The sequence below is a fragment of the Onychomys torridus genome, chromosome 2 (genome assembly GCF_903995425.1).
Source record: "Onychomys torridus chromosome 2, mOncTor1.1, whole genome shotgun sequence".
Taxonomy (NCBI): Eukaryota; Metazoa; Chordata; class Mammalia; order Rodentia; family Cricetidae; genus Onychomys; species Onychomys torridus.
Genome location: NC_050444.1, coordinates 133971630 through 133996131, shown reverse-complemented (window position 1 = coordinate 133996131; position 24502 = coordinate 133971630). Strand labels below are relative to the sequence as shown.

At 44.7% G+C, this 24502-nt stretch overlaps 1 protein-coding gene across 3 annotated transcripts in view; it reads left to right on the top strand.

Moving 5' to 3' along the window:
• The window catches only part of Ccdc30 (coiled-coil domain containing 30), a 96642-nt gene that overhangs the window by 5635 nt on the left and 66505 nt on the right, over positions 1-24502 (top strand). For all 3 annotated transcript variants that reach the window (XM_036179620.1, XM_036179619.1, XM_036179618.1), the window contains exons 2-5: positions 3667-3857; positions 6182-6323; positions 11519-11590; positions 14423-14538. In XM_036179620.1, the coding sequence (XP_036035513.1) occupies positions 3693-3857; positions 6182-6323; positions 11519-11590; positions 14423-14538 (495 nt within the window). In that variant the 5' untranslated portion in view covers positions 3667-3692. The remainder of the gene's footprint in view (positions 1-3666; positions 3858-6181; positions 6324-11518; positions 11591-14422; positions 14539-24502) is intronic.

Below are 24502 nucleotides of genomic sequence, written 5' to 3'. Positions count from 1 at the left end.
CTTCTCAAGTAGTGTCACTTCCTGATGACTAAGTTCAAATCTATGAGCCTATGAGGGGGTGGGTCATTCTTATTCAAACCACCGCATTGTGAGCTACCTTGTGGGTGCTGGAACTGAGCCCACATCCTTGGCAAGAGCCACCTGTGCCTCTAGCTTCTGAGCTCTCCAGGCCCTAAAGCAGCAGATATTTGATCCATTGTCATGGTGTAAGATGATATACACTATGATTTCTTCTTAAAATTTTTGTTTGGGGCATGAAAAGTTTCAATTCCCCAGTAGTGAATAATGCCACCAATGTAATAAATCAGATTAGGCCAAATTAGCAAGTCCAGGTTCAATCTGAGCATTCCTGGGTGGTCCAGGGGAAGAGGGGAAGCCACGAGGGAAAACTACAGGCGAGAGTCTTGGGGTGTACATTAAATACTCTCTGGGGGTGGAACCACTGCACGGGGGTGGGGGGCATTCTCAGGGGCAGGGTTTGGAGAGCGCAGCTCCAGGAGAGATCTCCAACAGGGGGATTATTATTTTCAAAGTAAGAAAAATTAATAGTAGTAGAAGGACTAGGTCAAACAGTCCTATTAGGGGCTGGAGCTGGGGCTCATCGTAGAGCAAGGCCAAGGGTTCAGTCCTCAGTGTTGTTCCTTCCCCAAAAAGAGAACTTTTAAAGCAAACTGAATGATACTGAAGTCAACACTATAAGGCTCATCCTGTAAGTAAAACAATTCCTTGAAAATAGCGAATTAGGAGACTAGCTTCCAGCAGACTCCTTTCTCTTGTAAGTGTTTTGTAGGAGGAACCAAGACTTCTTGGAGCTTTACAATATTGTTAAGGCTTGTTTGGGGATTTAAACATATTAAATTGTAAACCAGCACTGGACGGATATAAAATCATGTATTTTTAAGTTTTAAAATTCCATTTCTATCATTGTGTATGTGATGTGTGATAGTGCAGACACACACTTGCCCTGCTGCTCTAGGACCACTCTTGGGCTTTTATCCTAGAGCAGCAGCGTGGAGAGGCCGGGGGGCACAGTACGAGTGTGAAAGGAAAGACAGGGAAGCACCGGGAAGGAATGAAAGGAGGCTAAGGACACACAATTGTAAAGACACCTGTGTTTGCTTCCGCCTCTTCCATTAAACCGGTGATTAACGGCTAACATCTGAGGCCAGGAACGGTGCTGCATGCCTCTCATCCCAGCACTCAGGAGGCAGAGGCAGGCAGATCTCTGTGTTCAAGGCCAGCCTGGTCTGGAAGTGATTCTAGACTAGCCAAGGCTACATAGAGAGTTTCTCTCTCTCTCTCTCTCTCTCTCTCTCTCTCTCTCTCTCTCTCTCACACACACACACACACACACACACACACACACACACACACACACACACAGAATGGGATCCAGTGTCCATGGGAACAGAGGAAGGGCTTTGCCTTGGGAATAAGGACAGCTCATTATTTTTCTCAAGGGGAAAGAATGCAGGAGTTGGTGGATTTGCTAAGTGTGGAAGTTCTTTGCAGAGCAAGAAGCAGGGTGACGAGAGGGAAAAGGGGAGGTGAGGAGGCCTGAGGAGAGAGGGTGTGCAGCAGTAGTCTGTTCCAGAGTGAAGACAGACCTGCAGAGACACGGAGCGACAGCTGGCAGCAGTGAGGCTTCACTGGGGTGAGCAGACCTAGACACCACGCCGCGCCGGCCATGCTGTGTTCTCAGCCCTGCTGGAGCGGGGCACAGGAGGTGGAGGTTGCCATGAAGTGAACCAGGGCTTTGCTCAGAGCCGAAGTGGAAGCAGAGAAAGGCCGGGAGGAATGCACCCCAGTGGTGGATTACGACCACGGGCCTGGCTCTATGCTGTGTGAAAAAGTGAATGAGCCAGACATGGTTCACACACCTGTAATCCCAGCACTGGGGAGGCTGAGGCAGGAGGAGCAGGAGTTTGAGGCCAGCCTGGGCTGCATAGTGAGACTCTGACTCAGTGAATGAGAACTGGAGAGGATAAGGGGCTTTGGAAGGGTCTGAGGCTCAGGAGTTAGAGTGGCTCCTCTTACTGGCAATGACAGAGCCCAGGGAATTACTACAGAAGGCTGGAGTGGGACAGAGGACTAGATCTCTGGAGTTTGCTGGAGGACTGGGAAGCCAGAGTACTGGGACAGTCATCTTGGAGAAGTGCCCGCATCAGGATTTGTTGAGTGACCTTGGGCAAGTCGTTTGGCTTCTTGGGGCCTCAGTCTTCATGTCTTAAGGAGGAACATTAGTATTTCTGCTTCACTTGAATTCAGTAAGATGGAAAGAGCCACATCTGGAGTACACCTGTGCTCAGGAAACAGCACAGCTGTGAGTTAACTCAGACCCGAGTCCCTAGTAAACCTTAAAAGGTGTTCTTACTCTTTAATTGGTGAAAAATTAAAAACTGTGGTGGCGAGTTTATCTACACACTGGGAGCCGCTTCCCACTGTTATTACTGTTGCTGTGACACTGGTCAGGGAGGGCTGTAGACCGCCTACCTTCCCTCCCTCCTCCCTTCCTCCTTTCTCCTCCCTCCTTCCCTCCCTCCCTCCCTCTCTCCCTCCCTCCCTCCCTGCCTCCCTCCCTCCCTGCCTCCCTCCCTCCCTGCCTCCCTCCCTCCCTGCCTCCCTCCCTCCCTGCCTCCCTCCCTCCCTGCCTCCCTCCCTCCTCCCTCTCTCCCTCACACCTCCCTCCCTCCTTCCTTCACTCCCCTTCATCCTTTTCATCCCTCCTTCCCTTCTTCCCTCCTTCCCTTCCTCCCTCCCTTCCTCCCTCCTCCCTCCTTCCTCCCTCCCTCCTCCCTCCTCCCTCCCTCCCCCCTCCCTCCTCCCTCCTCCCTCCTTCCTCCCTCCCTCCTCCCTCCTCCCTCCCTCCTCCCTCCTCCCTCCTTCCTCCCTCCCTCCTCCCTCCTCCCTCCTTCCCTCCCTCCCTCTTCCCTCTCTCCCTCCCTCCCTCCCTGCCTCCCTCCCTCCCTGCCTCCCTCCCTCCTCCCTCTCTCCCTCCCTGCCTCCCTCCCTCCTTCCATCACTCCCCTTCATCCTTTTCATCCCTCCTTCCCTTCTTCCCTCCTTCCCTTCCTCCCTCCCTCCTCCCTCCTCCCTCCCTCCTCCCTCCTCCCTCCTCTACCCCTTCTTTCCTCTCTTTCTCTTCAAAGGTTTTTTGTTTTTTTTTTTTTTATTTTTGTGTGTGTGTACACATTCGTGTATGCCTACCACATGTGTGTGAGTCCCCAAAAAGGACAGAATAGGGCATCAGGTTTCCCGAAGGAGTTACAGATGGTTGTGAGCAGCCCTGCGTGGATGCTGGGACCAGAACTTGGGTCCTCTGGATGAGAAGTATGTGCCTCAGCCATTGAGCTATCCCTCGGCCCCTCTTTGTTCTGTTTTAGAACAAGGTCTCACTCTGTGGCACAGCCCGGCCACAAACTCATAATTCTCCTGCCTCCACTTCTCAAGTGCTGGGATTGGGTGTATGCCATCGTGTCATACCCTTGTGTTATTGTTTCTGGGAGTTTTCAAACACCCTGGGAAGACAGGGAGAAGAGGACAATGTGAGCGTTATTTTTATTAACTATTAAACTCTAATTAAGAACTTTCTTGGTGTTTTATAAAAAAATAATAGTTATTTACCTACAGTTCTTTTAACAGTTTTCTGTTATTTCTTCCCAACAGAAGCCCAAGTAAGGGAACCCAAAGAAATGTGTCAAGAAGGCTTGTCTAGACTAGCTCTGCACAGCCGCAGTAAACAGACCGAGCGCTCGCTGGGAGAGAGCAGGACACTAGCAGCAGCCCCAGAACTCATGGACTCCATGCTGGAGTCTCGAAGACACCCAAGCGGTAGCCTCCAGGAAGAATTTCCCCAGGTATTCTAGAATTAACTAGAAAACTGTGTGAGAAGCAGGCTCATTGGGGCAACACTCATTCATCTAATCTAATTCACTAAAATATCAGGAAGCCAATTTACAGGCTTCGGAATAAGGCTTTGCATTGGGATGGCCTTCCTTGGCCAGCTGTAGGTGTTGGAACAAGCTGACCTCACGAGGCTGCATTACATCACCTATAAATCTGTTTTTGTTTTTGTTTTTGTTTTTCGAGACAGGGTTTCTCTGTGTAGCTTTGCACCTTTCCTGGATCTCACTCTGTAGACCAGGCTGGCCTCGAACTCACAGAGATCCACCTGGCTCTGCCTCCCAAGTGCTGGGATTAAAGGCGTGCGCCACCACCGCCCAGCTTTACATCACCTATAAATCTGACACAAACTCAGCTACAGCAGAGTGGTTGTGAGGATAAGTTAGTGTGTGTGCGTTATTACTTTTCCTATCGCTGTGTTACACACCTCACAGAAGTAACTAAAGGAAAAGAGGTTTATTCTGGCTCCAGACTTCAGGAAGGCTCACTAGGGTAATGTCACCTGCAGCAAAGGAGTGGGGGGCAGCAGCGTCCACATCCTAGAGGGTCAGGAAGCAAAGAACTAGACCTGACCAGCTGTGTCTTTCCACTATTGGCCATGCCCCAAAGGATCCACAGCCCCACTAGCTGGGGAGTGGGGGCAGGGGGCATTTCACGTTTACATCTTACAGTAAAGCAATTGTGTTGAAGAGCAGAATAAACTGAAACTTTTGTACCCCACTAATAGGACTAAAACGCAATACAACTATTTTTAAAAGTAGGCATCGTGTGTGTGTGTGTGTGTGTGTGTGTGTGTGTGTGTGTGTGTGTGTGTGTTGTGCATGTTAAGGTCTTCCCTATTCTCTCCACCTTTTTTTGAGACAGGGTTTCTCTGTGTAGCTTTGCGCCTTTCCTGGAACTCACTCTGTAGACCAGGTTGGCCTCGAACTCACAGAGATCCGCCTCACTCTGCCTCCCAAATGCTGGGATTAAAGGCGTGCACCACCACCAACACCACCCAGCTCTCTCCACCTTTTGAGGCAGGGTCTATCACTGAACCTGGAGCTCACTGGGTTTGATTAGGCTGAGTAGTCAGTGTGCTTCAGGGATCTGCCCTTGTCCATTCCCCACTGTCAGGCCTGGCTTTAATGTGCGTGCTGAAGGTCTGCCCATGTCCACTCCCCAACTGCAGGCAGGAACCAACTTCTGTTTCTTGATTTTGTTAAGGTGAAATCTGAGAAAATCTGTTAGCCTTTGCAAAGAGAACATCAGAACCATCAGGAGACTAGGCAGCAGACTAAAAAATACCTTGCCTAGGTAAATATCAGATCCCTTTACCTAAAGATGGGGCTAACTCTATGGCAGGACTTACCTAATTTCTGTCTGAATACATCAAGATATGTAGATTCATAATGTAAGGTTGATCAAATTGTACATTAAAATATTATAAACATAATAATTAGGGAAAGAGAAAAAGTCACATAAGAGGTGGTCTTTATCACCTGGATCAGATTTTCAACAATGTGTGCTACATCCTCTAAAGGATCACAGAGGACTGGGGATGTAGCTTGGAGATAAGTGCTTGCCTAGAATATGCAAAAGATCCTGGGTTTAATCCTCTATATTGAAAAGAATCTTCCTGGGCCAGGCATTGTGGCCTTTAATTCCAAACACTCAGGAGGAAGAGGCTGTGGATCTCTGTGAATTCCAAACCAAACCAAAACAGAGCAAAACTCGTGTGTGTGTGTGTGTGTGTGTGTGTGTGTGTGTGTGTGTGTGTGTGTGTGTTGGGGGCAAGGGGCGGGCACACAGAGAGCTCTGTGGTTGTACTCTCTTTGCAGAGGACCTGGGTTCAGTTCCCAACACCCATTTTGGGCGGCTCACAACACCTTGTAACTCCAGCTCCAATAGAATATTGTGGCATCTTCCAAGCCCTTGCATGCCTGTGCACATACCCACACACATATACATGATTACAATTTTAAAAGTAACTCTTTCTAAAAAGAGTGTACATACTTTGGAATTAACAAAACAAATCAAAACAAAGACTATATAGTGCACCATTCACATTAGTGGTGTCTCAAATGACATATGTGTTTACGCTTGTTTTCGTGATCATGTAAACATAGTCTCGCAGTGTGTTGGTTTGGACCTTGTGAAATTGTTTTTTACAAGTAAAAGACCCTCAATTACCTGTAATTTTGTTTGGTTCAACCTCATCAAAGACATGCACACAGGTGAAAGTGCTGTTTGCTAAGAATGGACAGGAGTGCTTATCACTAACGCAGTTTCATTTCAGCGTCAAAATGAAGACGCAGAGCCTCAGAACTGCCTCTTGAGGGAAGTGGAATGCATAGCACAGAGGCTGGGGGTGTCCCTGGAGGAGATCCAGAGGAGAGCCGAGAAGCCACAAGAGAAGGAGAAAGAACAGAGAAAGTTAGGTGAGCCATGGCTTCAGATGACCATTGTAGCCATGGATTACTGGGGTGATCTGGGGGATATTCTAAGGGGGAAAAGAACTCAAAGGTGAACATGTAAAGACTTATTGCTACTGTGTCCCCAAGTCTTCAGAAAACACAGGCTTGGCAGGCCCACCCCAAAGGCACAACCCAGAACTGTGTGCCACTCAGGAGTCCCAGCACCCAGAAGACCCATTAGTTCCTTCACTCTAACTCTGGGTCCTCCTTCCTCACCATCAAAAATAATCACCACCATACTTTGAATACTGTTTCTGAGTTCTGACCACATGCAATATCATTCATTTAATTTTTTATTTTATTTTTATGTATGTGTATGGGTGGTTTGCTTGCTTGTATGTCTGTGTACTGTGTTCATGGCTGGTGGCAGCAGAGGCCAGAAGAGGATATCTGATTTCCTGGAATCTGAGTTACATACAGACAGTAGTGAACTTGGGTCCTCTGCAAGAGCAGCCAGAGCTCTTAACCACTGAGCCATCTCTCCAACACCCCCACCATTGTTTTTAAAAAACAAAAAACTTTAGAATGAGTACAGTGGTGCACACCTTTAATCCCAGCACTTGGGAGGCGGAGGCAGGTGGATTTGAGGCCAGCCTGGTCTACTTAGTGAGTTCCAAGACAGCCAGGGCTATGTAGAGAGACCTTATCTCAAAAAATAAAAAATTTCAAAATTACATTAAAATTTTTATTTTGTATATGCTTTCAAATGTAGGCGACATGCTAAGGCACACGTATGGAAGTCAAAGAGCAACTTGAAGGAATTGGTTCTTTCCTTCTTCTGTGTGGGTCTCCACCACCATTGAACTCAAGTTGTCTAGCTTGGGGCAGGGGCCTCTATCCCCTGAGCCATCTTGTCGGCAATATCCATTCTTTTGGTTTGTTCTCTTGCATTATTTCATGTAGCAGCCTTTATAATATTCCACTGATGCTACACTGATCCATCTACTGTTGGTGGGCATGTGTGCTGTTTCTAGTTGGGGCTACCATGAGTTCTGATGCCATTACCATTCTTGCACTTACCTTGTTACACATTTCTAATCTGGATAAGAATGCAGTTTCTGAGCCGGTTAGTGGTGGCACACGCCTATAATCCCAGCACTCAGGAGGCAGAGCCAGGTGGATCTCTGTAAGTTCGAGACCAGCCTGGTCTACAGAGCTAGTCCAGGACAGGCTCCAAAGCTACAGAGAAACCCTGTCTCGAGAAAAAACAAACAAACAAACAAACAAAACAACAACAACAAAAACTGAAATGGCTATCCACTGTATAGGAGGTTGATGGTGGCTCAAATTTATTTTGTGGCCCATAAGCATAGTTAAGATCTCTTTAGTAGTGGAAGAGGTCTGGTTCTCCACACTCACTGGCAACACATACTAATGAGTCTTAGTAATGTAGTCTGTCATGGTGGCATTAACCTGCTTCACTGTGAGAGTCTTTAAATTCTGTGTCGGTTGAGGTGGCTGTGGAGGCCCATAGAGGTTTCCTAGTGAGATCTGAGTTTCTGCATTAGAGGATGGCTTGACCACGTGCGTGGGTGTGTGGTTACCAGGTAATTGGAAGTCTGCACTTGGCTGTGCTGGGGGAGGTCTTTTGCTCCACCCCTTGGCATTCCTATAAATAGCCCTTTAGAAGAGCTGGAAGGGGCTGGTAGATATTGATCCAGGCCCTCCTGAGGCTAATCTGTTTAGCCTGTAAATATTTAGGCTTGCTTTTGGTTTTACCAAATGGGAACTCTATTTATCAAATCCAGTTTAGGAGAGCACTGACCTACTTTCTGTCTCCAGAGTTGCCTTATCTGGACATTTCATATAAATGGAATCATACATGAGTTTGCGCATCTGTTTTCTTTCACTTAACACACTTTGGAGATTCAACCATGAAACAGGTGTAACTGCTTCATTCCATTTTACTGCAATATAAGCTAACCCCTGCTGTTTTTCAGGGGTTTTTAAAAATAATAGCAATCATAATGGGCATAGAATTTTGATTTCTACTTCCCTATGACTAGCGATATTAAGTATATTTTATGTGTTTATGAGCTACATACATAATGAAAAATGTCTATTTAATGCTTTTTGTAATTAGTTTTATTAGTTTTTTTTCAATTTTATTTTATTGTTTTATGTGTATAGTGATATTTTATTTGTATTTAAATGTATGTGCACATATTTCTACATATCATGTGCCATGGAGGCCAGAAGAGGGCATCAAATCCCCTAGAACTGGCATTAACAGACAGTTCTGAGCCACAATGTGAGTGCTGAGAATCAAACCCAGGTCCTCTAGAAGAGCAACCAGTTCTCTTAACCAATGAGCCATCTCTCCAGCCCCCTATTATCTCTCCAGCTGCCTATTATCTCTCCAGCCCCCTATTTATTTATTTTTTGAGACCAGGTCTCACTGTGCAACTCTGGCTGGCCTGAAATTTGCTGTGTAAACCAGGCTGCCCTTGAATTTAGGAATCTACCTGCCTCTGCCTCTTGAGCTGTAGCATCAAAGTGCTACCACCACACTCAATCAGTCATTGCTGTTTTTTAACAGTGGGATTTATCTATCTATCTATCTATCTATCTATCTATCTATCTATCCATTCATTTATTTATTTATTTATTTATTCATTCATTTATTTATTTTAGTGCACGGGAGGCAGGAGGAGATTGAGGGTTGAGACAGGTTTTCTCTGTGTAGCCTGGGCTGTCCTGGAACTCACTCTGTAGTTCATGCTGGCCTCGAACTCAGAAATCTACCCACCTCTGCCTCCCAAGTGCTGGGATTATAGGCATGGGATTTCTGTGTTTTTTAAACTGTGGGATTTCTAGTGTAAACATTCTGGATATTAATCTCTTAAGAGACAGGTGATTTTCAAATACTTTCTCCTCTGAATTGTGAGCAGTCTTTTCTAGCAAAAGTGGCCAGTCTGCCAAAACCTACTAATCCATAACCTCCCTCACCTGGTGAAACCGTGCCTACTCATCCAGCCCCGAATGCCAGGCTTTCCTGAGATTGACAGTCACACCTACACCTGCACCATTGGGAACGAGCCTATCGAATCAGATACTGATTGTAGAGTGCAACACCCCCACCACCCTGCCTCAGGATGAACACTCAGGGCTTACTGCCCAAGTGTGCTTGCTCACTCCTGTAGATCATTGTGCAGCCTTTTGCCTTGTTCACACGTCTGTCTCTTTGTGTGACACCAGGAATATTCTTCAGCACTTTTCACAGATCTTCCCTCTGTTGATAGTGTCCTTGGGTGGGCAAAAGGTTTTCATTTTATACAACTCAACTTACCTTTTTCTTCTTTTGTTGCTAGTAATCTTGGTAAAAGATTAAATAAAGTCCACCCCCCCCCCAAAAAAAAACCCACCCATATGCCTGTGCTCTAGCTGGGCCTGGTGGTGCATGCTTTTAATCCCAATAATCAGGAGGTAGAGGGAGGCGTATCTCTGTGAGGTTGATGTTATTTCTACTTCTAGCAGATATTGGAAAAATTCTCAGTACAGTCCACTTGCCACATAGTGACATTTTGGTCAGCTAGAAATCTATGTCCAACAGTGGTTCCATAAAATTAAATCACCAAATAACACTGTAGCCAGCCACCTTACTGTTCGAGTATACCCTATGATGTTTATACATTGATAAAATTACCTCAAAACAGTTTCTCCGAACACACTCCTCCATCCTTAAGTGAGGCACAATTGTTTTATGCATGCTTTAGACATTCAGCTGCCCTTGTAACCTCAGTGATCCAAGCCTTTCAGTATGTAATCTAATAAGAGAATGGTTAGAGCCAGGAGTGATGGTACATGCCTTTAATCCCAGCACTTAGGAAGCAAAGCTAGGTGGATCTCTGAGATAGAGGACAGCCTGGTCTACAAAGCAAACTCCAGGATAGCTAGGGCTGTTATACAGAAAAACCCTGTCTCGAAAGACCTAAATAAATAAATAGTATAAATAAATAAGAAGAGAGAGAATGATTAGGAAATGTTTGAGATCAGAGGTCAATGGAGTAAATATGGGATTCAGTAGGAACACTAGAAGGGCACCCAGGAAAGCTTCCAGATAGGTTACATTTCTGTAGAGACTCAAAGGATGATGTTCAAAAAGAAGAAAAAGGTATGAAATTTTATTGTTATGTGAGTCATTTACTTCTTTGGGTTTTTTGTTGTTGTTGTTTTGAAACAGGGTCTTTTTTTTTTAAGATTTATTTATTTATTATACAGTATTCTGCCTGAATGCCAGATCTCATTACAGGTGGTTGTGAACCACCATGTGGTTGCTGGGAATTGAACTCAGGACCTCTGGAAGAGCAGTCGGTGCTCTTAACCACTGAGCCATCTCTCCAGCCCATTGTTTTTTAAAGATTTATTTATTTATTATATATACAGTGTTCTGTCTGCATGTGCACCCGCAGGCCAGAAGAGGGCACCAGATATGATTACAGGTGGTTGTGAGTCACCATGTGGTTGCTGGGAATTGAACTCAGGACCTCTGGAAGAGCAGTCAGTGCTCTTAACCTCTGAGTCATCTCTCCAGCCCAGAAACAGGGTCTTTATATGTAGCTAATAGAGATCTGCCTGATGCTGGGATTAGATGAGTGTACCACAATGCCCAGCTGATTGCTTTGGGGGGATGTGTTAGTTAGGGTTTCTGTTGTTGTGAAGGGACACCATGACCACGGCAATTCTTAGAAGGAGCTGAGAATTCTACATCTTGATCTACAGGCAGCAGTAGACTGCCACACTAGGCCTAGCTTGAGGATATGAGACCTTAAAACCCACCTCCACACTTCTCCAACAAGGCCACACCTACTCCAACAAGGCCACACCTCTTAATAGTGCCACTACTCCCTATGGGCCAAGCACTCAAACATGAGTCTATTAGAGGTCATTCCTATTCAAACTACCACAGTGGGTATTTATGTGTATGTGTGTGAATGCTTGTCTGTTGTATGTCTGTGCACCCCAAATGTGCTATGCCTGAGGAGGCCAGAAGAGGGTGTCTGATGCCCTGGGACTAAACTTATAGACAGTTGCCATGTGGGTTGTGGGACTTGTACCTGAGTCCTCTGGAGGAATAGCCAGTGTTCTTAACTGCTGAGCCATCTCTCTGACTCCTCATTTACTTTTTGTACATATGTTTTCTTTTTGTTTTATTTTAGATGATGCACTTGAGAATGCTCGACTGGAAATTGAAAAATTGAAAAATAGTCTAATAAAACTGAAAGAAAGTGGTGAGTCATTAGCATATGTAGTAACAACTGATCACACAGTAACACAATATGTGTAGTTTAAACTATTATTTAGGAGTGGAAAAGGTGGGAGGCTCCATGGTTAACACTTAAGGCTCTTGCGGAGGACCTTGAGTTTGGTGGTAGCACCCATGTTGGGCAACTCACAACCACCTGTAACTCCAGCTCCAGGGGATCTGGCACCCTCTTCTGGCCTATGTGGACACTCGCACACATGCACACAGACACACAGAAAGAAAATAAATCCTTAAAATGCTTTTACTAATGAAAGTCACAAGCACCACTCACGCAGCCGTCACTTGCTGCCTACGGAGCAGCAGTTGCTCTGCCAGGCACTTTCCATGATTACCTTTAATCCTCCTAACAAGTTGGGTACTGAATAGGATTATCCCCATCTCAGAGCAGGATGCTGAGTTGTGGCAAGGTTAACTGAGTTATCCATTAACTACCAAAAATGTCACAGCTGATGTGTGAATCCTTATTATGTCCGATTCCAAACCTGTCACCAGGACGAAGAACTCGGACTGTATGGAGACCACTGAAGCCAAGGGCCCTTGCAGTCCACGCAGCAATACCTCACTCCTTTGTCCACCGGAAAGCCAATAATAGACTTGGAATGGTGTTGAATGGCTTAATCTGACACTGCCTCGATATTTGATGATGAAATTTGGATATTTTAATGGTCACAACAAAAATGATTTACAGAATGCTTTTATCCATTTTAAATAATTCCAAAATTAGCTATTCCTTCCTTTCAAAATACAGGAATGTGATTGTGAACTCAAAAGTGCTTATGGCAACTCATAAGTCAAGTAACTCATAAAACCAGTAAGGCTGCAGAAGTTTTAGAGGTGCTACAGCCAGAAGTCCCAGGTGGTACTGATAGAAAACACCAGAAAGCACATCCTTTTCATACACCCATGAAGTGTTTGCCAAGACCATCAACAAAGGTCTCCAGCCAGGGGGTCATGGCGCACACCTTTAATCCCAGCACTGGGAAGGCAGAGGCAGGCGGATCTCTGTGAGTTCGAGGCCAGCCTGGTCTACAGAGCGAGATCCAGGACAAGCACCAAAACTACACAGAGAAACCCTGTCTCGAAAAACAAACAAACAAACAAACAAACAAAAACAAAGGTCTCCATCACGTGGGATTAAACTAGAAATCTGGGACAGGAGTATACCAAAAAAAGTTCCCAAATATTTAAAAAGTAAAGAGGATGCTTCCAAAGAGCCTCTGATATCAGAGAAAAAGTCACAAGAGATACTAGAAAATATTTTGAATTGATGAAAATGAAAAGATGACATTATCAGTGTTTGTGCAATACTGCCAAATCAGTGGCTTGAGGGCCAAATCAATGGCTTGAAGGAATCTCATGGTACGTAATGTTTACACTAGAAATCATGTAAGGCACAAGGCAATCTAAAATTTCAGAATAAGAGGATCAAAAGAAATCTGAACCAAGCAGCTAAAAAGTCGTCCCTCCCCTGCACTCCTGCACTGAGAGATCCAGGCACATGCCTGTACACACACACACACACTCACACACAATATTAAATAAACAACATTCAGGAGGCAGAGGCAGGAGAATTGATATAGGTTTTAGGCCAGCCTGGTCTGTGCTGTGACTTCCAGGACAGCCAGGGCTACCTAATAAGACCATGTCAGAGGAAGAGGAAGGGGGGAAGGGAGGACAGAGGAAGAGGAGAGGAAGAGGAAGAGGAAGGGATCCTAAACACATTAAATTGAATCTTTAGTTAGAAATCTCCTTTAAAGAGAGTTCCAGAAGCCGGGCGGTGGTGGCACATGCCTTTAATCCCAGCACTCGGGAGGCAGAGCCCCGGCAGATCTTTGTGAGTTCAAGGCCAGCCTGGTCTACAGGTTGAGATTCAGGACAGGCACCAAAACTACATAGAGAAACCTTGTCTTGGAAAAACAAAAACAAACAAACAAACAAAAATATGTTGGAGTCAGGAAGGCTCACAAGTGAATCTAACACATATGTTAGGAATAAGTAATATTGGCTTTATAACTTCTAAAAGGCCAAAGAAGAGAGAAGAATTCCCAAACTTTAAGTGACCAGCATTACTATACACCAAAACCAGATACTATCAAACATCCCAGATTAATGCAGAAATACTTGGAAAGGACAGAGAGCGAGAAGCAGCTTGTGGGATAGTCAAATTGAATGCAATCACCAGGAATGGACTCGTTAGTGACTGTTTAGTGAATGCCTCAATGCTAAGTGGAAGACCTAGGGGACCTGACACCCTCACACAGACATACATGTAGGCAGAACACCAATGCACATACAATAAAAATAAATAAATAAAATAGTGAGTGTCACAAAAAAAAAAAAAAAAGAATATGTCAGGGCTTTAAAAAAATTTTACAACACTAAAATTTCAGCTCCAGGGACATTGAGATGGCTCAGTGGGTTAAGGCCATCAAACCTGATGACCTGAGTTCGGTTCCCAGGACCCACACGGTTGAAGGAGAGACCTATTGCCAAGTTATCCTCTGACATGTGTGCGCACACCACACTCAAACACACAGAAAATAAAGAAATGGTTCGTGTTCCCAGAACCCTGTTCTTTTGGAAACTCTACATTCAAAAAGTCCATTAGGCTTGCATGAGACGTACAAAGCCTTCTGTTCTGTTACAGTAGCTGGGAGGGTATGCCAGTGTGGTGGCTCTCCAATGCAGACAACCACATACTCGGAACGCAGTAGCCTGGCACTCATGAGTGTTCAGAGTGAGTGCCTCCCAGAGGAAAACTGTGACCCAAGTAGTAACCGCCTTTTTCTCTGTTTAGATGCAACTGACTTACAGAAAGCAAGAGAACATAACAAGAGGCTAGATGAAGAAATTCTGGCTTTGAGAAACCGGGTTCGATCGCTTGAATCCGAGAAAAAGGTGCTTGGAGAAATGGTCAGTGTGCTTTAGTTCCTGGAGTTTACTTATTGTGTCTCCAATAGCAACCAGTGGTGTGAGCGTGCTCTAAGTTGGTCCTTTAGGAGAACTAGTTCTAACAATTGTTACACGTCAAGGTACAGAGGTGGTGTGTTGTCACCCAGTGTGCTTTAACCCGCAGTGCTTATGTTCCATTTTAAGTCCTTGTTCCGAACAGCAGCATCACTGCTGTTGTATAAATGCCAGGTTTGTTTGCTTATTTTGTTGTTTTTATATGTATGGATGTTTTGCCTGTATGTATGGCTGTGGATCATATACAAGTAGTAACCGAGGAGGCCAGAAGGAGGCGTCAGATCCACTGTATAAAGATCATTATAAACTGCCATGTGGGTACTCAGAACTGAATGCCGGTCCTCTGCAGAGCAGCAGGTGCTCTTAACTACTGAGCCATCTCTCCATTTAACACAGTCACCAAATAAAAACATTACTCTTTTTTTTTTTTTTTTTGAGACAGGGTTTCTCTGTGTAGTTTTGTGCCTTTCCTGGAACTCCCTCTGTAGTCCAGGCTGGCCTTGAACTCACAAAGATCCGCCTGGCTCTGCCTCCCGAATGCTGGGAATAAAGGCATGTGCCACCACCGCCCGGCCTCAACCAGCTTTTATAACTTAAATTAACCTGTTTCTATTCATCTACATCCTGCCACTTGGCTTGGTTACCTCTCCTCTGTACTGTATGTCCGATTCTCAAACACCTAGATTTATCTTGAGTTCCTCTCTTTGCCTGGAAGTCCCGCCTATTCTCTCCTGCCTAGCTATTGGCCATTCAGCTCTTTTTTAAACCAATCACAGTGACACATCTTCACACAGTGTAAACAAATATTCCACAACAAAAACCCATTGGGATGGGCTGTGGTGGTGCACGCCTTTAATCCCAGCACTCGGGAGGCAGAAGCAGGCAGATCTCTGTGAGTTTGAGACCAGCCTGGGCTACAGAGTGAGTTCCAGGAAAGGCTCAAAGCTACACAGAGAAACCCTGTCTCAAAAAACCAAAACAAAACAAAACAAAACCCATTGGGATAATTCTTATTAAGACAACAAGGAATGATATGTTGTTGAGACTAGAAGAATTAGAGGGGTTGGGGATTTAGCTCAGTGGTAGAGTGCTTGCCTAGCAAGCACAAGGCCTTGGGTTCGATCCTCAGCTCCGGAAAAAAAAAAAAGAAAAGAAAAGAGAGCACTGTGCATTGCTACTTGTGCTGACTGGTTGTATGTCAACCTAGAGTCATTTTGGAAGATGGAACCCCAATTTAGAAAGTGCTCTCACCCAGTTGATGTACAGGCAAGCCTGTGGTACATTTCCTTGATTGATAATTGATATGGGAGGGCCCAGTTCACTATGGGCAGTGCCAGTCCTGGGCTGGTGGTTCTGGGTGCTATAAGAAAGCAGGCTGAACAAGCCATGGGAGGCAAGCCAGTAAGCAGCACCCCACCATGGCTTCTGTATCAGCTCCTGCCTGCAAATTCCTGCCTTGAGTTCTTACTATGACTTCCGTCAATGTTACCTGGAAGTTTAAGCAAAATAAACCCTTTCCTCCCTAAGTTACTTTTGGTCATAGTATTTTATCATATCAATAGGAACCCTAAGACACCATGCTTGTGGTGATATACCTCCAGCGGTGTGATAGCCACTGTTGGAGACAGTATGGAAACCCTCAGAGCACTAACCATAGCATTAATGTGCTCTGGTAATGGCGCTTCCAGGTATAAATTAAAAGCAAGGACTCAGATGTGCATTTCTACCTTCAAGTTCATAGCAGCATTATTTACAACATCCCAAGGGTAGAAACAACCTGTGTCAGTTGACAAATTTGAAAGGAAATGTGGGACATTACCACACACAATGGAATTAAAAGGAACTGAACTAGGTCCTTTGCAAGAGCAGCAAATGCTCTTTTGTTTGTTTGTTTCTTTTTTTCCAAGATAGGGTTTCTGTGTATATCCTTGGCCTTCCTGGAACTTGCCAGCCTCAAACTTGGCGATCAGACTGCCTCTGCCTCCTGAGGTCAGGGATTAAAAATGTGTGCCACCAATGCTCAGCACAAGTGCTTTGAACCATCGAGCTAGCCCCCATTTTCTTTTTTTTTTTTTTTAAAGAATTAATTAATTAATATATCCACACACGCCTGTAATCCCATCTCCTGGAGGAACAGGGGCATTTGCATCACTGGGGCTTGCTAGCTTTCAGCCTAGCAGAGAAAACAGGATTATATAATTAATTAATTATATCTGTGTGAGTGTATGCACACACTTGTCTGCCATAGATGTACATGCCCCTGCAAGCATGGAGGCCAGGTGTCTTAAGTATCACCTCTGCCTACTCCTTTGAAGCAGGGTCTCTCCCTGAACATAGATATTCTTTTGAGGCAGGGTCTCTTCCTGAACGCAGATCTCCTGTTTTCTCCGCTAGGCTAAAAGCCAGCAAGCCCCAGTGATGCTTCTGCCCCTGTTCCCCCAGGAGCTGGTTACAGGCGTGTGTGGAACTTCTAACTTGTTACACAGGTGCTGGGATTCACATTTTAGTCCTGGTGATCTCTCCAGCCTCACCTCTGTTTTCTCACCAGGGTTTCATGAAGAGTAGAAGTTTAAACAATTAGATAAAGGTCGACTATAAGAGTTTTACAATTTTATGATGGGATCCAGCGTGTCTACATTATTTTTGTCTGCTGTGAGGTCACAAAGTGATTCTTATCCTTTCCAATAAATGTCCTATAGTTCTAGCATACACATTTAGGTTTATGATCTGTTAAAGATAATTTTTTGTTTATGCAGTGATTATGGTTAAGGCTTGTTCATTCCCTAAAGTGCGTCTAGTTTTCCCAGAAGCAGTTGCTGAAAATAACTTTCTTTCTTGAATTACATTGTCACTTTTGTCAAAAATCAATTGTATGGGTTGGAGAGATGGTCCAGTGGTTAAGAACACTGGCTGCTCTTCCAGTGATCCTAGGTACAATTCCCAACATCCACATGGCCGCTCACAACCTCCTGTAACTCCAATCCCAGGGATTCTGCTGCCCTCTTCTGACTTCTTCAGGCACTGAGGGCATGTGGTGCACAGTCGTGCATGCAGGCAGAGCACCCATACACTTAAAATTAAAAAATTTTAAAAAGCCGGGCAGTGGTAGCACATACCTTTAATCCCAGCACTTGGGAGGCAGAGCCAAGTGGATCTCTGTGAGTTCAAGGCCAGCCTGAGCTACCAAGTGAGTTCCAGGAAAAAAGGTGCAAAGCTACAGAGAAACCCTGTCTCAGGGGAAAAAAAAAACAAACAAACAAAAACAAAAAACAAAAAACAAAAAAAAAACAAAAACAAAAAACAAAAACAAAAAAAAAAAAAACAGGCAATGATGGCACATGCCTTTAATCCCAGCACTCCAGAGGCAGATACAGGTGGAACTCCAAGTTTGAGACCAGCCTGGTCTACAGAGTGAGTTTCAGAACAGCCAGGGCTACACAGAGAAACTCTGTCTCCAGAAACAAACACAAAAATAAACAAACGAACAAACAAATCAGTTGTTTGGGTCTACGGCTGGACTCTCTGTCCCACCCATCTTTGTGACTGTTTTTTAGAACAGTTACATGCTGTAGCTTTATTGTAAGTCTTAAACTAGAAATCACCACAGCTCCGACTTTGGGCTTTTTTCCAAGTTATATGGGTTAATCCAGGTCTTCACTATTTCCACGTTCAGTTTTGACACAAACACCTGTGAGGGGTTCGAAGGCATGCACTGTTCACCTAAGCATGAGGAGACCTTACGTTTTAACAATGTTGAGTCCTTGAAACTCTGGAGGCGGCGTCTCCTGATGTCAGTCTTCTCTGCCGTGTTTTGCATCTTGCAATGTACAACTCTTACACATACTTAATCTTAAAAAATGTTTTAAAAGGGAACAAGAAACAGAGGACAATCATAAAATATTAATTTCATAATAGAAGAAGTATAAACATTTAGGCAAATAAAACCTGCACTGCTTGGGTTTCGTCAACTTCACACAATAATCTGGGAAGAGGGACCCTCAGTTGAAGACTTTCCTCTACCAGACTGGCCTGTGGACAAGTCGGTTGGGGGGCATGTCCTTGATTAGTGATTGATGTGAGAGGTCCCAGCCCACTGTAGGCAGTGCCACCCCCGTAGGTGATCATGGATGTATGAGAAAACAGGCTGAGGTAGCCAGGCACAGCTAGCCAGTGAGCAGTGTTCCTCTATGGCCAAGGCTCCAGTTCCTGCCTCCAGGTTCATGCTTGAGTTCCTGCCTTGGTTTCCTTCCATGACAGACTGGAACCCGTAAGCTAAATGAATCCTTCCTTCCCTTGATATGTTTGCTCAGTGTTTGGTCACAGCCACAGGAAGCAGACCAGTGGGACGCTTCTGCCTGGGAGAGTGTGAGTCTTTATTCCTGTGGCCTGACAGTTTCCACAAAGTATGTGAGAGCTATGGCTATTGTCCATGATAAAATCTGTGTTTCCCCCCCCCCGCTCCGTGGCTCTGCCTCCGACTCTCAAGTGCTGGGATTAAAGGTGTGTGCCACTACCGACAGGTGGATAATAATATTTTGTATCTGATCTTTCTGCCCCATTTTCTCTGTTCTTCCATGTGAAGGTGAAATGGAGAATAAATTCATCAGGCCATGGAAGGAGAGTGGTCACTCTAGGTTGCTTCCCAAGCCCAAAGGGTTTTCCTCAAGGCTTCTCTGGTAGTAATGGCTGAAATGCTTTCACTTCATTTCTGTTTAGATGTATAAATTTTTTTGTGTATGTTTGTATGTGCACCACATGAGTGTCTGGTGCCAACAGAAGTCAGAAGAGAGCATTGGATCTGCTGGAACTGGAGTTCCTGATGGTTGTGAGCCACCGGGCAGATAGCTGGGAACTGGACCCACATGCTCTGGAAGAGCAACATGTGCTCTTAACACCTCTGCACCCCAAAAATGATTTCATTTCTGATACAGTCGTTTTCTTTTGTCTCTGGTGGTGACCGTGATGGCAGTATCCATTCCATCATCCATAGGAGGCAGGCTAATCTAGGAGGCAGGTCCCGAGATGAACTTAAAATCCCAGGAGTTGTTGAGGAAGCACAGGTGACAGATCTATGAAGAGCAGGTACAGGCGGGTGGGGCCTTCAGATCTAGTGCAGGTGCACATCCCTTCTAGCAGATGACAGGGCAGGACGGGGCTCAGACTCGGTTGTAACTGAGGCAGCCTCAGCTAGCCAAGAGTTCTGCCACAATCATAACCTGTGGGGGAAACCCCAGGGACAAGGAGGCCTCATCTTGCTCAGGTAGCCCTTGAAGCGGCCCTCTGTATCATAGAATTCTTGATCTGGGAGAAGACCCTTAGCTACACCTGCCTAACCTGCCTCCCTCTGTGTCCAGTATCCTGTGACCTTCTTTATCTGTCTTACTGTAAAAGATGCTCAGAAGCCATCTCAGTGTCCTCAGTACTCAGCATTGAGCCTCACGAGTCTGGTTTGAGTAGATCTGTGTACCAGTCATATTCTAGACTATGGTGTAAACCAGATTTCCTTTCCTTATTGAAACTTGAAATAGATATGTACTTATAAAATGACAAGATACACTGCACCCACATGCTGGAGCACACTTACAAAGATCATTGCAAATAAATATTCTTCTTTGGGCAATTAATAGATATAGCCTATAATTACACAGATTACTAACTATATAGATAATAGTATATAATATATAGAGACGAGGGAGGCAGAGTGTCTCTCTAGCCCAGGCTGACCTGGAACTTACTAGGTAGGCCAGGCTAGCCTTGAATTTAGCCTCCTGCTTCTGCTCCCTGAGTGCTGGGATTATAGGTGTCTGTCACATAGTGAGACCCATCAAACATTATCAGTGAACAGTGATCTGTGTGAGTTAAAGGACTCTTTAAGGCAGTTCCTGAAGGAGGGTGGTAACTGGAAAAGGATTTTTTTGCCTCCCAAGTTCCTTTACAAAGAAAAGGCTACAATTGCCTAAACTAAGGTGGGCAGCCACATGATGAGTTACCAATAGCTATTAACCCCAGGATAGCTCTGAGCTGAGGAACCGAGTGAGCTGAGTGCTGTGGTGAGCAGGTCAGCACAGTTGTTTCCCATGAGCCCGTTTTCTCCACCTTGACCTGGTGCCCTCCATCACTGTCATGGGTGCTCAGCCTGCAGGTGGGCAGTCTTTGCTGGCCACTGCTTATTGTATTTTCTGACAAGAGGAAATAAAAAGATAATGCCAGGTTCATTTAATGTCAACCTGAATGGGCTTCAGATACCCCTGGGTGTGTCTGAGAACCTTCACAAAATAGGTTAACATTTGAATCTGCAGACTGAGGGAAGCGTGCCAACCATGTATGGGTAGGCCTCATCCAATCAACTGAGGGAGTGAATGGAAAAAAAAAAAGAAGGAAGACTCTGTCTGTCTGTCTGTCTGTCTGTCTCTGTGAGTGTGTGTGTGTGTGTGTGTGTGTGTGTAAAATCTGTTGGTTATATTTCATTAGGAAGCCCTTCTTAATACATGTGCAAGCTAATATTTGGGAATCTACAATGTTGTAGTGAGTACTGGTGATTTGCCATAAATCATGGATTTTGTTTTGTTTTGTTTTGTCCTGTTATATTGCTGTTTGAGACAAGATCTCTCTCTGTAGCCGAAGCTGACCCCAAATTTGCTACCCTCCTGCCAGAGTCTCCCAAAAGCTGGGATACAGCTGTGCACTACCGTGCTCAGTTGGCAAAACTCACAAAATGCTCACAGAGATCCTAGGAGGCAGCAATTGTTCACCTGGCTGAAGGACCCAAGGCCACAAATTCATAACTGTAAAAACTGTGGTGTCCACCAGGCAGTGGTGGCGCACGTCTTTAATCCCAGTACTTGGAAGGCAGAGACAGGCAGATTTCTGTGAGTTTGGGGCCAGCCTGGTCCACAGAGCTAGTTCAAGGACAGCTAGGGCTGTTACATAGAGAAACCCTGTCTCAAAAAACCAAAAAAGAAACAAACAAAAAAACCATGGTGTCACAGCTCCGCCTGACCTCAGAGCCCGGGGTTTTGCCCCTGCATCTCTCAAGCAAAGCACCTGTTCCTGCTCCAGGGCCACACCTGTCACCAAGCCTTCACTTTCTGGGTGCCCTGCAGCAGGTTTTCCCTGGAGAATTTTCTTGAAAATAAAAATGTGCAGGTCATTCTTTGGTTTTTAAAAGAAAGTCACTTCCTTTTCTTAAGACGCCTAAAAACATGATAGCATTTCTAAATGCCATGAGGCTCATCAGTAAGTAGATGACTGTCACTGTCTGTCTGCATGAAGACATACTTGGTGGAAGGAGAGAACTGATTCCCACAAGTTCCCCTCTGACCTCCACAGATGATGGCATGCACAAACTCTACCCCTAGACACAAAGTAGAAACATGGAATGGCTTTTGTAAAGGAGAAATTCAAGCTATCCATCAAGGATAACAGTGTGTGTGGTGTTTTAAATGTTTATCGAGCCATGATGAGTCCGAGACTCTCACAAAGAGTGGCTCACATGACCTTGGAACAGACGTCCTCAAAGCAGATAAGTATATCTGCATATTTTTGAGAGCTTTAGGGGATTTGACCAAAACAAGAATTGGCCAGTTGAGAGAGGCTTATCTTGTCCTAGAGTTCATTTTCTACACAGTACCAACTCTCGTGGAGATTTATAGAGATTTTATAGGGAATTACGTCTAACCTAACATCGTAGCATGCCCAGTGATGTGTACAGAAACCCCTCCACTGAGAGGTGAGTGGGCAGTGATTCATCATCCTCTATAATGCCGTAGCCATCCGTGACTGAGAGGACAGCAGCAGGGCCCTACTTGTCAGTCTACAGTCAGGAGCGCTGCGTGAGCCCCGCCTCCCAGACAGAACACCCACAGTGCTGTGTTCTGAGCTGTTAAACTGTTTCCCAATGTCCTTGGCAACTGGCCCTTGTGAAGGAGCAACCTGCAACAAGTCACTGGCTTTCCTTTTTTTTTGCTGACTGACAGGTGAGGTGAGCTCCCATTAGACACCAGAGAGTTCATCATTTGCTTCCATTTCCACCTTCAAACTTTGGTCCCTGTTCTCATGAAGTATGTAATTGCTCAGATGCATAACTGTATTCAGTGTGCCATAAGTGATGGTACATTTTACACACATATTTGTAAAATACATTCAAATGCTTTCAAATATATTATTTTTCAAATATAAAATAAGCTATGTCAGCCAGTGTTACTATATATTAAGTATAAATTATAAATTATTATTCAGTTTTCAAATATATTATTTGAAAAGGCTATCTTAAACATTTTTTATGTATCATAGATAGTTTTATTTTTTATTTATTTTTATTTTTTTGGTTTTTTTAAGACAGGGTTTCTCTGTAGCTTTGGAGCCTGTCCTGGACTAACTCTGTAGACCAGGCTAGCCTCGAACTCACAGAGATCCGCCTGCCTCTGCCTCCCGAGTGCTGGGATTACAGGCATGCGCCACCACTGCCCAGCGATAGTTTTATTTTTTCTGAAATTGGATGTGGGAATTTTTTTTTCTGTTACCAGCTTGATACAGTACAAATTCTTACCCTAATAGTGAAATGTTTCACCTACGCTTGCCCAGTGATTGAGTAAAACCAAAACTTATTATAAGCCACAGTCATCCTAGGGTCCCCCCTGCTATGTAGCCTCCCTGGTTCTGTGGGTTGCAGTCTGATTATTCTTTGCTTTATATCTAGTATCCACTTATGGGTGAGTACAAATCATGCTTGTCCTTCTGGGTCTGGGTTACCTCACTCAGGATGATATTTTCTAGTTCCATCCATTTGCCTGCAAATTTCATGCTGTCATTGTTTTTCTGTGCTGAGTAGTACTCCATTGTGTATATGAACCACATTTTCTTAATCCATTCTTCAGTTGACAGACATCTAGGTTGTTTCCAGGTTCTGGCTATTACGAATAATGCTGCTATGAACATAATTGAGCATGTATCTTTGTGGTATGATTGAGCATTCCTTGGGTATATGCCCAAGTATCTTAAACATTTTTAAAAATCTGTCTTTACAATAGCCAGTTGTGATGGCACACAGACAAGCAAAGCAGTTCTCTGTGAGCGCAAAGCCAGCATGGTCTACATAGTGCGATCAGACAGTGGCAGATATACAGTGATATTGTCTCAAAAAAAAAAAGTTAAAATACATGACATTCTTTTCTCTTTTTTTTTTGCTTGCAGTTTTTTTTTTTTATTTTAAATGATTGTTTGGGGTTATAATTATATCATTTCCTCCTTTTTCTCCCTCCAAAGCCTCCCATGTACACCCCCTCTACCATGCTTTCTTTCAAATTCAAGGCCTCTTTTAAATTGTTGCTACACACACACACACACACACAGATTCTTAAATATATAAATACAACCTACTTGGTTTGTATCATGTTACCGGTATATGTGTGTTTTCAGGACTGACCACTTGGTACTGGATAGCCAATTGGTGACTCTGGGGCAGACTTTCTCTTGCTCTCAGCCGTCCTTAGTTGCCTGGAGTTCTTTGTCTGGGGTTGAGGCCTCCTGATCTTTCCCCTGTCCATGTTAGCGTGTCTCTTGGCGTTCTTGTTCAGGATGACACTCTAATAGTAGGACAATGTAGGGCGGTCTTAGTTCTTTTTGTTGTTTTTTTTGTTTGTTTGTTTGTTTGTTTGTTTTTCGAGACAGGGTTTCTCTGTAGCTTTGGAGCCTGTCCTGGACTAGCTCTGTAGATCAGGCTGGTCTCGAACTCACAGAGATCCGCCTGGCTCTGCCTCCTGAGTGCTGGGATTACAGGTGTGCGCCACCACCACCCGGCGGTCTTAGTTCTAAGAGTCTTCCTGTTTTATATTAAAGCATCGGACGCCATGTGAGTGGGGCTAAGGAATGCCTGCCTTGAGTGTTGAATGTCTTATGGGGACACGCAAAA